Source organism: Camelus bactrianus, chromosome 15 (assembly GCF_048773025.1).
Source record: "Camelus bactrianus isolate YW-2024 breed Bactrian camel chromosome 15, ASM4877302v1, whole genome shotgun sequence".
Lineage (NCBI taxonomy): Eukaryota > Metazoa > Chordata > Mammalia > Artiodactyla > Camelidae > Camelus > Camelus bactrianus.
Genome location: NC_133553.1, coordinates 49,555,250 through 49,570,740, shown reverse-complemented (window position 1 = coordinate 49,570,740; position 15,491 = coordinate 49,555,250). Strand labels below are relative to the sequence as shown.

Below are 15,491 nucleotides of genomic sequence, written 5' to 3'. Positions count from 1 at the left end.
AGCTGTGCAAATTGGCCACGTGCCACCTGGAGAATGCAGTGTAAATCACTGCAGATTAAGTGAAAATTATCAATGATTTGAGAGCCCCAGGCTTGGAATCAGACCCTGCCATTTTCTGGCCTTGTAGCCCTGAACCAGAGGGTCTTCATCTGTGACCCGTGTCCGTGATAACCTTTACTCCTTTTGTAGCGCATCAGGGAAAAATCAAAAGAAACAGCATACGTGCAAGTGCTCGGGAAGGTGTGGAGCGCATCACCAATGTCTGTTACTGTTACCACGATAAAGTCAGAGCTGGCTTTTCTGGCTTTGACCATAGCAGTGCTTTTGCTTGGATTACCAAGGACTCAAAGCAGGGAGGAAGCGCTCTCTCAGTTAGGGCTCTGTACATTTAAATGTAATTGTCTCAGTGGGATTCTTAGGAAGTTCAGTCTTTTTAGTGGAAAGAACATAGGTACTGTTGGATGTGGGATCCTGCTGTGGAATCAGGAATACCTGTGGCTGGCAAGGACTTAAGGAATAGCAGGAGACCAGAGGGACTCTAATCCCAGGAGTTCCTGAGTGGTGGCCTACAGGCTCAATGAAGGGAGACATCTGCAAACCCCGAGGGGATGCACACGGGGGTTAACAGCACACGGGGGTTAACAGCACTCGGCAAAGCATCAGGGGTCTGTGCATTTAGCTTGGCTTTGTTCTGTGGCCACAAACAGTAAGTGCATGTCCCTCTGCGATGACAGCAGGGTGGCAGACGAGGAGCACCTGGAGAAGCAGTGCAAAGCATCCATACTGTGGAGTGTGCCTGTGCGGGCCACATGAGTGAGATCATGTTTGTATGTGGGGCAACACAGAGAGTAACAGAATGGCCAGAGACAGAGGGAGAGGGCCAGGATAGGCAGAAATTTAATTTCCCACAAAAATTTTGGCGCTTATTCTAACTGCAGAAGAGACTCATGAATGGGTTCTCATTACCACACGTCGATACCCTGAACAGTTTCTGGACCTCTGACTTTGTCTACCTCTCTCTACCAATAAATTCAATACATGTCAGTTGAAATTGTCCATGAATTACTCTATCAGAATGGAGAAAATGTCAGTGTATTGAATTCTCTTAATGAGCTGGATGGCGTCAAGAAAGGGGTCAGTAGAAGAAAAGTTTCCCACGGTTAACTTCATTCATATTTCTCAGGTGGAGGGAACCAGGGGCAGACATGAGTAATTGTACTCATAAAACCTTCACTGCGTCCCTGTGGTTTAAATGATTATTTACCAAGTGACAGCTGCTAATTCATCCATTCATTCAGTGAGTCAACAAATAATTATTGAGTGCCTACTAAGTGGAAATGAGAATAAAAAGATGCTTTGCTCCTGATCATTTCTTCAAGGAATTTATAAAATAATGGGAAGAAAAGATATCCACACAAAGGACTGGGAAAGAAATGATGACTGTCAGAAAAGAGGTTCAGAATGTTACGGTGCTTCAAAGATCCTCCTTGCCTGTGACTGGGGACACTCATTAACAAGGTGGAATTTGAGTCGAGTCTCTAAAATTGGATAGTGTTTTGAAATGGAACTTTGGGAGAGGAAAGACGTTCATTCTGGGAGTCACATGCACTACAGAGGGCCATGGGATGACACGGACGTGCAGCATTGGAGAAATGGTGATAAATACTATTTGGCAAAAGATTCAGATAGAGGTTAAGGAATGATGTTATCCTGATTCTCCGCCGGGCAAAAGTTATTGGGGAAAAGATCGTTCAAAGCTTAGAAAAAGTTCCTGAGGGGGGATAACTCAAAATCTTGAACACTGCTAAGCTTCAAGCTTTATTCAGAAGACAGCGGGAGGTATTAAAGAAATCAGAACACAGTGTGGAAACTGCTATGGTGTTAATGAGGAGGCTGGATGGGGGAAGGGACACCAGATAATCGGTTATTGAGTGAAAGGGGGACACGGGAGAAGGTAGACAAGAACTGGAAAAGGAAAGGAAGACGGAGGGACACACGTCAGAAGTGTTGGCAGACTGAGTCATCAACGTCAAACTTCTTGGCAATAATTTGAATTAATATGTGAGAGAGCGAATGGAGTTAAAAACTGATTCTGAAATTAATTCCAGTTTGGGTAGCAGGGAGACTAGAAAAGTGACTGGTATAAAACAGGGTAGTGTAGGAGTAATTTCCCAGTGCAGGGAGGGAAGAAAGATGATGGCTTGTTTTTAGCCTGAACTTAGACAGCTAGGATAGACCTAAAGATAAGGATTTACAGGTATTTCCTACAGAAGCAAAAGCAGGTTAAACCCTTGATGCACCACGGAAGACTAAGGTGTACGGAAGTTAGAGAATAACTAATAAATCAGACTGGTGACCACTGAGCGCCTCTTCGGCAAAGACTTTCTAAAATTAACCTGAGGTTTTTTTCGTAGGGATCTCAGACAGAATATCTACTTGAATTGCCAACTTTGATTTCAGTTCTGAGTATTTGGTGCTCCCTGAACTTGGGTGTGGTTTTGGATAGCGTTTGTTCTACAATCTGATGTGTGCATTGGTATAAAACTTTCCATTCTTCTCCTCTTAAGCTCACATGTGTTAGAGAAATGTATGAACGACTTCCCAGGCTTTTGCTTTCAGTAATTTAACATCGTTTATTTAGGCAATCACAGGGAACAGTGACATTGGCTCCCCCCCTCCAAAAAAACCCATGAAATAAATAAGTGAGTGTTCTCCAGGGATTATAGATTTTTCTTATATCTAACAGGGCACACCTGTTATAAAAAGAGGTTTATCTTTAATCTGTCTCCCAAAGAAAATGTATATTAATTTATATGGCCAAGATCTGACCTGCAGATGTTCATTTGTGGATGTGCCACAGAAGGTTAAAATTATAGATAAAGATACAAATCCACAGGGCGGGGGGAGGTGTAGAGTTTGACTGTTCTCTAGGGTAAGAGAAGGCATCTTTTCTGCAGAATAACTGAGAAACTAGCCCAGCCTGTTTGCACTTTTTCTATGAGCCAATCAGAGCAAGAATTGAGGGGAAAGTTAACATAGTCTCCAAATTTGCTATGTGGGGTCCAGTCTTCTCAGAGCAAAGCCTCCAGAATTATTTCTCCAGTCCGGCCCATAGGAAAGTAAGACCGCGTGTATTACTTCAGCCTTTTTTCCTAAATGCCACCCAGAAGAGATTGTGGGAACCTCCTTAAGTTTCCCTAGAGTTTTAGCTCTTCAAATCAACAAAGCAGTTATCCTTTTCATGTGTGTTCTTTCTAATTAAAATGAAAGATGTTTAAGGAGGCACCAGAAATACATATGAATAAACAGGAAAACTGAGTCAAAGAACTAATTATACTTTGATGCTTGCATTCTGCTGCTCAAAGGCTAGCTCACAGTCCTTGCTCTAATTGCCTTATGCTCCCTGTTTTAAGAGAAGAGAAAACCTCCCACACCCTTCATTTATCTGATTTTGGTTGATGGCTCCCAAACCATGCCTTCCAGCCCCAACATCCCTAAGTCCCCAGTTTATATCATCTGATCCCTCTAGGACACTCCTACTCAAATCACACATGTTTAATGGTAAACACATTTTCATCTCTTCTCTCCAGATTATTACTGTTTCAGATTCCCTCATCTCCTAGCCTGCATGGCTTATATTTTTGGACTTCTGATTATACCTTAAAAAAAAAAAAAGACAATAGTCATAAATTCTGTCATGTGACTTTCCTTTGACTTTTCTTATCCAACATTATTTACCATGGCCCCTTTGAAAACTCTTCTTTTCCAGCCCAGTCTGGCCTCTTGTGCTCTTTCTTGAATGCTGTATTAATTGTGTCTTCACGGGATATTTGTGCTGGTCCCCATGTTTGGCACCAACATCCATGTCCTTACAAAGTAGTGTATCCTATACCTCCTCCTGGTTGAAACTTCCCTGATGCTCCAGTTTACCATCAAAGTCCATGAGAGTCTTTTATTTCTCTGATTTTATAAGGCACGTTTAGCCTCAGCCTTACAACCTGGCCCTTGGGCTTCATGGAATTCTTGTGTCTCAATCTGTTTATATTGAATTAGAAGATATTTATCAAGTGACCCATTTATGATAGGAGACTCAGTGCTGCTGAGATTCAAACTGAGTGTGTCAAAGAATCCTCTCGAGCCGCTTGTTGTGTAGTGCAAGGCACGCTTCAAGGGCACAAGTGACTGTTAACTAAGTCAGAGAAACTGTTAACTAAGGCATGTACATTTGACATCTTGTCATTCTGACTATACTAGAAACAAGGGGACAGCCTGGACTTCTCACTCTTCTGTATCTCTCAGCACAGTCAACAAAAAATGAGGTCCACTATGGGTGGACAGTCCTTACCACACACACCGACACAGCCACACTGGTGGCCATCAGGTACTGAGAACACTGGATGCCCAGTGCTCACATACGGTCTCTGTAACTCTCACAGCCTTACTGGTGGTCATTATTAACCTATTTCACCGGTGAAGAATCTGACTTTTAAAGGAGTTATGTAACTTAATGTGTCTGCACTGAGACGATCAGTAAATGGCAGAACTGGGATTTGTAGCCAAATATAACTGAAAAGCCTGTGCACTCGTCCCTGCCCATTACTGCTCAGCTACTGGGATGTCGATACTTATGATGTCACCTCAGGTCATTCCACAGATGACACTCTTGAGAGCGGGACCGTTACATACACGTGTACACACACACGCGCCAAAAGTAAGGGTTTCTTGATATTTAAAAACAAAACAAAACTCCCCAGATGTTTGAAGTTATCTGGCTTTGTACCTGTTCTTTGTATCTTCTTGTGAAAAGGCCCTAGTTCTGTAATTTCCTTGTCAGTTGCATACATGGCCTACTTAAAGGATATAAATAGAAATCAACCACTCATAGCTTGAAGAAGGGGTAACAACATGGCTTCAAGTCCGTAGGAAGCTGACTCTTCCTAGATGTCCATCCTGGCTCTTGTTCACACACTGGGACGTGAAAAAGCCTATCTTCCTTTCCATACACAGGATTTTGCCTGCAAGATCCCATTAGTGCTAATGGGTCATTTTCCTCCCATCACCCCCAGGATCAAAAGGAGAAGCTGCATCCTTGATGACATGCTAATGCTTCATGGGGCTCAGGCCACTCAAGGGTTTCCTTTGTTCTCTGCCTATGACAACCCACTGGGGGACTCGAGACCACTCTCTGCTATATGAAGGGTTTATAAAGACTGCATTAAGTGGTGCTAAGTGCAGCCTCTGTAATGAAAATGAGAATGGAGACCCTATTTGCTTATAAAGCCAGACTCATCCACCTCTGTGTGTTCGAGGCTTGTATCCTGCACTGCTTAAATCAATATTTTCTGCTCTTTAACAACACAAGGGGAAGACAACTACTTCTCTTCAATAAGCTTTAAAAAGTTGTTCAGGCAAATAAGTGTGCTGATTGGGAAAAAATATGATGTAGCAGGAAGTGGGAAAGGAAGTAAGTGCATTTTAGAAATAACTTTCTCCCCATGTGTTGCTTCACCATTCTCCCTTCTTTCCTGATTCTCTTCTGCTGTGACCTCAGTCCATCAGTTGGCTGACAGGTTATTAAGTGCCCACTGTGCTTAGCCCAGTTGTAGGCGCTGTGGGGGAATCTAAAACAAATAAAGATACAATCTCTATCCTCCAGGATATTATGAGCAGAAAGAGGAAGATGGGTTATTGAGTATACATCATCCTATACATAACTTTCAGTACTAAGTTCTATGTCTGAAAAGTCTGAAGCACTGCCAAGAATCCTTCATTCAACTCCCCACTGTTCTCTAATGCTGCATTCATTATGCCCAGAGGAGAGCTGAAATTTCCTAACAGATGTCATTCAACCAGTGAAAGTAGGGAGCATTTCCTTGCATTGATACTTGACATGTAACAGCCTAAATCTCAGCCCAGGATCTCAGGTGTGCAAGAAAGGTAGCTTTTTTCTCTTTTTCTGTGACTCACCTTGATTTCTGCTTTGAGCTCTGGTTCTTTGAATCAGTGAAAACATCGTCTCAGGCAATCTTAGTTCCCTTACTTCCCTGGGATTCTTTAGGGATGGGGGGGCTTCCATGGCACCAGTTTTTGTAGAGAGAGATGGCACAGGAACAGGCGCCACTGAGTTGCTGCCCAGCGTCGCCATTCGTGTGTGCGTGACCTCCTCAGGTCAGTCTTTTCCTGCTTGTTTCTTTGCCACTCTGGGAACTGTTCTATTGATCCCACACCACAATGGGGTATGGGAAGGCTGACTAAGCTCCTAGCGTGTGTAAATCTACCATGCGGCTGTTTCTTCTCAAGGACCTCACTGCTGCCTCTGGGTTCTCTGGAGGAAATGCACACAGATCAGCTTGACTTTCCTCAACCTACCTGAGGTTTGACGTCCTCAGATTAGAGCACTGTGTCCCTCTTCTTGGCAATGACTCTGTTCACACTTCTCCAGCTTTCTCTCCTGCTTACCCACATGAGGGGCAGGAAAGCTTTTCTCTCCTCATGTAATTGCCTGGATAGTCTGTCCGTTTCACTCTGGGAGTCTTTGATTTTAAGGCCCAAAGGCATAAAGATAATTTTATATCTTTGGTTTCTGATGCACATCCCTTCTCTGAGGCGAGTAAAACACAATCGCTTGAAATTTAAGTGAGAGGAAAGACCAAGGAGAGAAAGGAAATATGGGGGAAAAATGAGATATTTCAAAAAAAGTATCCTAATTCAGACCAAAAACATGCTCTCCTTTAATATTAAGAATGGTGGTTAACAGTCAATAGATGTTTTATTTCAGAGTTGGGAGAAGTAAACACATGCAAGTACCTTAGGTACAAAGTGTGCAGGACCAGTGACATTCTAGGGAAATACTTAGAGCTTTAGTTAGTAGGTCCGTGACCTGAGTTCTCACTTTTTATGGCTGACTTTAAGCAAGCTCCAGATATTCCTCCGCCCAATCCAGGAATGTTATATCTGTGGCCTGATCTTACTCTATACTTACCAGCTGGTAGGTTAGCTTATTACTGTTTCCTGGATGCTGGCAGAAGATGCAAGATTTCTGGGTCAGAGACCAAGGATTTTATTACTCATGACCCAACAAACAGCATGAGCATGAGCATCTCTGTCAGTTCTCCTTGCTCCCAAGTCCCGTGAAAACACTGCAGAGGGGCCCAGGTAAACATTAGGAATGTAGGAGTTCTGTGTTATGGTGGGAGAAGGTACCACTTGGCATCAAAGGTAAATAAAATGGTTAATGTGAGAGAAAATGTAAACGGCAATGCAAAGTTGGAGAAACAAGTAGCTACATAGGCTATGTTACCAGGACTTGTGACCAGGAGCAGTGTATTATGGAATTTGGGGGTCATCCTCCTTGTATTCTGCATTGATTATTATATTAGAGAGTTAATTAATTGTATCTACTGAATGCTATCCAGATATGATGAATAATCTTGGATGGAAAGGAAATGGAATCAAACTTGGATTGCGATCTTTCTCTCTTTTTTTTTAAGTGGTAGCCCATAACGTTAGGAAATCTCAAACCTAGAACACGAAGATGACAAAGCAGAGCACAGTGTTCCACTAGATACTGCAGTAAAATTGGGGGTGGGGAGCCTAACTGATAACTTGCTAACAGATCCTAGAGGAGCATGAAGAATTAAAAGTTGTGTAACTCCACCTACAAAAGAGATACTTGAAAAGGGATGTAATATTCAAGTATAAACAGACTACTATGGGGGTGAGTTAGTGAATAAGACAGGGACACGCAAGGATAATACTCTTAAGAATAGTAGAAAAGGCAATTTTAGACATTTAGAATTTGTTGAGCTTCTAGTTAACAGAAAGGCCTAGACTTCTCTAAGCAGAAGATGGACTTGATAATAATAACACCTCTTAACACCTGCTACATATTTTCATTCTGGTAGATACTTTCTCTATTTTATCTCATTTAATCCTCACAAACCCTATGGGATAGGCTTTATTGTTTCCATTTTAGAAATGAGATTACTAATGATCAGAGAAACTAAAAATAATGCTTGAACCCATAGAGTTGATACATAATTTGACTTGGATTTTAATTCAGGGGCCACTTCATGGCCTCTGTCCTTCCCTTTGGCTGTACTGTGTCGAGCTCACAGAGTTCTCTGTGGAAATAGCTTCTAGAAATGTCTTCTAGTGCCGATGTATTATTCAAACACTTCTATTGTTTTGCATTTTTAAGAAAATATCTAATTATACATTTACTTTTTAAAATTAATTTAATGAAAAATAAACCTCACTGTTTTTTTCTTTCATGTCAATGACAAGTGACTTTCGTGACCAAAAGTTTCCTCTTCCCACAGGTGACTTGTATATAGGAGGAGTGGCCAAAGAAACATACAAATCCTTGCCAAAACTTGTCCATGCCAAGGAGGGCTTTCAGGGCTGCCTGGCATCAGTGGATTTAAATGGACGGCTTCCGGACCTCATCTCAGATGCTCTCTTCTGCAATGGGCAGATTGAGAGAGGATGTGAAGGTACTAGATCTTTGTTATCACACTCTAAATAGTTCTAATCCCACTTTCCAATGAGAACAAATCTCTCTGGCCAGCAAAGTTTTCATTTCTGATAATTGGCCAAACCCCCACTTAAGGCTTAAAAATCCTACTCATGTTTTCCATTTGTCATCCCATAAATCTTAAATTTTCTGGACTTTTGGCAAACTGACCTAATGCCTGATAGAAAGCGGGAGCTATGTCTCTGGACTTGGTTATTTTCCACTTCTTTGCATACTGTAGTTCACCTAATCAGTGTGTTAATCAGTTCTGCAAACTTGCTTTATAGCATTGAATAGATACACTGTTTAGACTAGAAAAACAGACTTACTCCAGCAAATGTTAACTTGAGCTTGTTTTTTCAAAATCGACATTCAATAGGATGTAATAAGAGAATAACGTTCAGAGACCCATTCTCAAATCACTATTTGATTTGTGTCTACGTGGCAGCAAGAGTGTCTCAGTTTGTTTTAGCAAAAATTGATGTCTTCTATTACCCAAGGCTAATATTCCATACTTCAGAAATGCTTCTAGTATCTTCCTGCTTTTTTGTGTTCTCTATCAGACTGAGATCTGTAGGAGTACTTTTTGATTGCTACTTTCATTTTAGATAATTTTCCCTTCAACACCTCAGATTATTTGAGCCAATTCTCCCTCCATAAATGTAATTTAATCACATTATCCTGAATTTTGTAGCTCTGAGCGTGTTGCTGCTTCTCCTTTAATGTTGAATACAGTTTGGGCCATTTTGAAAATTTTAGATTCATGAGGAAATTTCATAAGGGAGAAGCAAAGAAAGACATATGAATTCCTGGCCCCCAGGAGATGATGAATCATTTCTTCTCAGCCAAGATAATGCTATTAGATTTAGCAATTACCTAGGTACATGAAAATGTGCAACATATTTTGCCCTGAAAAGTCAGGTGGAATTCAAGTTGTGTTTTAATCATGCCAGAGGATAAGGCTACTTAATGGAAAGCTGTTGAATTCATTTTTAATGTTTTTGCTGTGTTATTTTCTTTATCTCAAAATTTGGTATAACACACTTCTGTAAAACAAAGGGAAACTGCGTGTTTTCTCCTTTTACCGGTTTGGCAAAGGAAACAAAATTAAGTGAATAAATTCTTTCTAGTGGATGGATACAAAAATGTGGGTCTTAACTTTGGTTCTTGGAGGTGAGCTAGTAAGTGAGAATTTATGCATTTATTTTTTTATTTTTTAGAAATAAAATTACTACAAACCGTTCTGAAAACATTTTTCAAAATAAGCCTTTCTACAAGTTGCTCAGTGACATCTCACCTAAAAGAAATGGTAGGAACAGACAAACACATTCACAGCTGAACACTTACAAGACAGAAAACCAAACACACACGCATGACCTCCCACCACTGGCATGTGATGTGAGTGGGTGAGTGGAAGGGAAGACTAATGAGAAATACACCGAGAATGTGTATTTACTGAAATGAATAATATTAGGTGTTATTTTCCAACATAATCCAATAAGCATTGTGGTTAAGATGATTGCACATCTTCTTGGGTAATCCTAAACTGCTATTTGAACATTTCAAATCATTCAGTAAGTTATGACATTGGTTCCTCCCTTACCTTATCTAGTTTGCTTTAATATCTGAGCTTTAAGAATTCTCACTTCTTTTACTTTATTCTTAGAATGTAACATTTTCATTCCACTATCAAGATTAACAACTTCTTGTTTGCTTTTTTCCTCATTTCATATTAATTTATGTAGAACTTGAAAAAATGAGATAACCCTATGTTACCAGTCACTTTTTCACTTAACATTAGAAATTATCCTATCCATTGGAAACTTTAGAACGTGAATTTCAAAGCTGCATATGATCCCTTGTCCTTAGAGGACCTGCTTTTATTAACAACTTTTAATTTATGATTAGATCATTATCCTCTGTGGTTCCTAGGAGTAATCTCAGAGGTCCCTGTCATAGGTGTAGTTGATGTATTTTTAGGATTAGTGATCAACTTCTAGATAAATTATTTCTATAAAGAGTGTTGTCTCATGGGACTTTGAGTTCACATCACATTGGAATCACTTAACTTACATATTAATAGAAACCATATAAATTTGACATCACTGAATAATACCTTGTCAAGATTTTCTGCCGTTTCTACCCAATAAGACCCTCAAGTCTCTAAGCCTCTTTCATGTAAAAAGTCATTGGTCTTCCCTCAATAACCATTTACTGCCTTTCATGTCTAACTTATGTCAGTGTGTAACAGCGGATTTTTTTTTTTTTTTAACACAACACATGTTAGCTCGCAGAGGGCACTTACCTTGTCCAGGACCCTTTAGATGAATGTTTCTCAACTTTTAGCCACAATCAGAATCACTTGCAGAATTCTTAAAACCCATGTTACTGGAGACCGCCCCCAAGGTTTCTGATTCAGTAGGTCTAGCAAGGGGGCCTAGAATTTACATTTCTCACAAGTTCCTAAATGATGCTAATGCTTTTGGCCTGACACCAGATTTGGAAAATTACTGCATTGTCCTCCTTACATAAGAGAAAGTAGACACTGGCAGTCCACCAATAATCAGGTTCAGTCAAGCTTAATACTGAGTTAAGAAAACTTTTGTACAAGAAGTTGGTGAAAACAATTTTAATTCAGAGACTGCGTGGACTCATAACGTTCAGTCCTAGAACTGCAATATAAGCTATAGAAATACTTAATTTTAAAGCCACCATTGATTGAACACTGGTGACAATGTTTACATGTGATATTTCATTTAATTCTCAAAGCTCAAATGAATTAGGTATGACTGACTCTTTCAGATGAGTAAATCGAGCCTCAGCGATGAAAGGTGACCTTCCTAAGGTCATACAGCAAGTGTGAGTGGATGATGGAAGGTTTGAATCCAAGTTTGCTTTACTTGAAATCCCAGGCATCCAAGCCCTTTCCTCTATTGTTTCTTTGGTTTCCAGAGGTTGTAGTTTTTTCTTTTGCTTTCATTTCCTTCCCAAAAATATCCTTATTTTTAACCACTTAATACAAATGTCCTTGTGGCTTGCTCCCAATTTTATTCAGTCATAAAATAATAAGAACATTATATAACTAGAGGGAAAAATAAATTCAGGGCTTTGTCTTGTGCAAATGCCTGTCAATGTTTAAACATTGTTCTGGAAGGTGAGTACTTTGGAAAATGTGGCTTGTCAGGCACAGGCATGCATTCTCTTGTAATACCTGAATATATAAAGACTGTTGTGATAATGGAAAAAATAATAATAAAGCACGTCTTTGTGTCCACAGAAAGGCTTGGCAGGCACTCTGGGTGGCGGCTCTACAACGCGGGCAGACGATCTTTTTATAAGATTGCAGTTTCACTGTATTTAGAGCTTAGCATTATTTTGCAATTGCATTTGCCAAAACAAAAGTCAAAACAGAAATGCGACTCTCTCTCAGTTGTCGCTCCTGCTCTTCCCTTCGGCTGGACAAGGAAGGGGAGCAGGATCCACTGAGAGCACTGCGCCTGACCCAGGCCGGGCCTCTGCCACTTCTGCTCTTAGGCTTGTCCAGGGAGGAATGTGCCAAGCAACATTGCATTCAGAGTTTTTGTTTTTTTGTTTTTTTTTTCTTTTTTAACAAACATTAATTATTTTCAGTCTCTAATGCCATGGAATAAAGATCCTTAGATACTTACCTATCACAGACTGGAAAAACAACAAAAACTAAGCAATTTAGTGGTTCTTACTTTTCGATGCAGTAGAGGTGAGAAAAACTATTACATCTATTCAGGTCTCCCAGGCTTGGGAGTTTATTATTATTATGCATAACAACGATTATTTTTATTATGATTACTGATTACTATTTTTGTTTTATATATATATATATATATTTACTATTATTATATAGTTAGTATTTACAGTATTACGGTTTCTGAATTTGTGAAAATTCGCACAGGTTAGGCTACACTCAACAACTTCTTATGAAGAATACCACGACCAAGAAATCTGTAATAAAAATATGATTGTAAAGAGGATGTTTAAACATACATTTTTACAATGACATCAGTTTGTAGAAAATCTAATTACAGATCATTCTCATGTATTCACTAAAGCAGTTACCTCAAAGGCTCTCAGTGTCAATAGCATCTAATGAGTATGGTGCCTGTTTTTAAATATATTTAAAAACCTATAAAATTGTGTTTACTGGAAAATATCTTCAGTTTATATTCTGAAGATAATTTGGGTAGACAGCGTTCCATTCTCACCTAAGATAGCACTTACTGGTGAGGTTCTACTGTAATATTCACAGGGCAGTTTGTAAGAGTTGAAGACAATTATAAATATAGAGAAAATAGAGACATAACTCTGAGATCTGAAAGCAGTGTACACCCTGTCTGGTAAAGGCAAAGCTAAACTCTCCCTGTCACAGTCTTGTAAAGGAATGTGCTTTATGGGGAATTGCAGTTTGTTTCTTCCATCCGTTACCTTTGCTTTCATCCACTCCAGATGATGAATACATTGTGATAGTTTGGTGTCACCTTAAGGTCCAACTGTCGGCAGAGGACAGCTGGCATTACAGTTTTAAGCCTTAATTGCAATAGCAAAATAAAAGACCCAGAGGGAAAAAATAGAAAGGGATAACTGGTCTGCTAATGACCAGCGTCTGCTGTATCTGCACATGACAAGTGATGCTGCATGCTTCACCTAAGCAATGCAGTCGCTTTGGTAATACACTCGTATCTATCCAAGAGAGGAAAACAATACAAAAGCTCTTAGTTTTCCTTCATTACATGTCATCAGCTCAATTAACCATCATATAAATACATATGTAGTGAAATTCTAATAAATGACTGCTTTCTCATTGTTGGCTTCTCTTGAAATTTATGGCTGTTAATTATTAATTTGTTTGCTCTACACAGCATTTCTCTCCCCATTTACCCCGTTTACAGCAGCATGCTTTTTTGAATTGAACGTTCTTCTGTGTTTGCCCCATTTCAGTATTGCTTACTAACGTTTAATATATTTTGCTTTTTTTTTTTTTTTAATTTTGCTGACAAAGTTGCATTGATGAAAGCTGACTTGCAAGGTAGATAGCCCTGTGTGTAAAAAACAAGACTGAAACCCCGTTAATACACAGTGGAAACCTCAAAATAACATTTTTTTTTTACATTTTTGCAGTAATTGTTATTTGGATGCAGATTTAATTTTTTTTTGCTTTCTTGAACATTGTGCAAGAAGCCTCATTTTGTAGCATAGTTTGCATAAAGGCTTTCAGTCTTGAATATGTTTGTATAGTGATTACCTTTAGTGCTTTGATCATCCTTTTTTCAGTTCCTTGTTTTTCAGTGTTCTAGTTATGATTCTTTAGCAATAGACTAGCATTCTTTTGACTCGTATGTTAAATAGGGGCATGTCATTTATACAGAGTTTTTAATTTTGTGTTTAATTGCATGACATTGTTAAAGCATGTGAATTGATACTTGCCAACATACCTATCCAAAACACCCAACAATCATAACTTTATTCATAGTGTGTGCAGGAAAACTTCTGGAAACGAGTAGGACATTTTTGCATAACCTTCTTCAGTTATTTTACCAATCTTTATCTCAGTTTCATGAAGTTATAATCTCCATTTCTCATGGCGTCTCTACCCATTAGTCAGAAGTTAAGGAGATCCATGCGTTTTCCTAAAATCCAAACAGTGAAAGAGAATTATTGATGATGGAATGAGATTACCTGCTACCATGATCACACTAGAAGCTATGTGCTTGCTTTTACTATTTGTTGGGTTAGTTTACTATTATAATGTATTTTGTCCTTTATTTGAAAATTCAGAAAACCTTCGTACTTACAGCTTCTCTGTTCCTAATTCAGGTGTGTGAACTAGAACTTTCCAAGCTAGTTTGGCCATGTAAATTGAGGTGTTGGCAACTACTATGTGTGACCTACCTCGTGTGTAAAACACTTCTGGATTTTTTTAAGAAACCCACGTTTCTTTTGGATTGTTTTGCAGGGCCCAGCACAACCTGCCAAGAGGACTCGTGTTCAAACCAAGGAGTGTGCTTGCAGCAGTGGGATGGCTTCAGCTGCGACTGCAGCATGACTTCCTTCAGCGGGCCGCTCTGCAATGACCGTAAGTACCTCTCTGCGTGCGCACTGCTGTTCGTTGTTGCTTCCAGCTACTGTCTGATGCCCAGGGTCTGAAACTGGGAGTCTTTGTATCACCCAGGAATAAGTTAAACTGTTGTAACCGGGAGGAGCATTTGGTTCTATAGGAAGGACATTTCTGAGTAACTGAAGTCTCAGTCAAGGATGCCCTTCGCCAAAAGTGGTGATGATGATGGTTCTTTGGTTTTCAACTCTTTGCTGTAATTTTTTAAATTGCTGGTCACCTTGTTGAAAGTATCTTTTTTCATTTCCTATGTATGACATTTCTCCCCTAGTTTTTGAAAGGCCCTTCCTGTTGCTTTCTATTAAGTAATGTTTAATTATATAATATTATCTTGAGGGCTGTGATTATAGTGAATGTTTGCAGATCTCATTATGTTTGTCTGTCTCTACATCTCTTCAAGCCCATACTGCCTTTTACGTTAAAAAATGGAGTATTTGAACTTTGTCCTTCGACTACTCTCCCGTGTATTTTAGCCACTTACGTTTATTGTTTTCACCTTTAGTCTCACCATATAAGCATGATGAAGAAACACAGCATTCACATTATCTTACGGAGTGTCTGTGACTGCCTAATTTATGTGATAGTAGTGTGGATTTTGAGACCAAATTAACTGGTATGTAGGATGAAGTTCTGTTTCTCAATTTTCAAATAGATACTGCTTTACAACATTCCATCAAAATGATAAAAGTGTCTCCTACAAAGTATTGCATTCCAGTCTGTTGAGAAAATGTATGTGGTGAAGCCTTCTGGCTGTAAAATAAGAGTACATGCTTACATTGTAAATGCTACAACGTTTAAGAAAAAGCTCTCGGATGACGGGATAGCAGATAA

At 39.5% G+C, this 15,491-nt stretch overlaps 1 protein-coding gene across 17 annotated transcripts in view; it reads left to right on the top strand.

Annotated features, from left to right (window-relative positions):
• NRXN1 (neurexin 1) overlaps positions 1 to 15,491 on the top strand; it is a 1,021,265-nt gene that overhangs the window by 512,904 nt on the left and 492,870 nt on the right. For all 17 annotated transcript variants that reach the window (XM_074341128.1, XM_074341127.1, XM_074341130.1 and 14 more), the window contains 2 exons: positions 8,322 to 8,495; positions 14,502 to 14,621. In XM_074341128.1, coding sequence (XP_074197229.1) covers positions 8,322 to 8,495; positions 14,502 to 14,621 — 294 coding nt within the window. The remainder of the gene's footprint in view (positions 1 to 8,321; positions 8,496 to 14,501; positions 14,622 to 15,491) is intronic.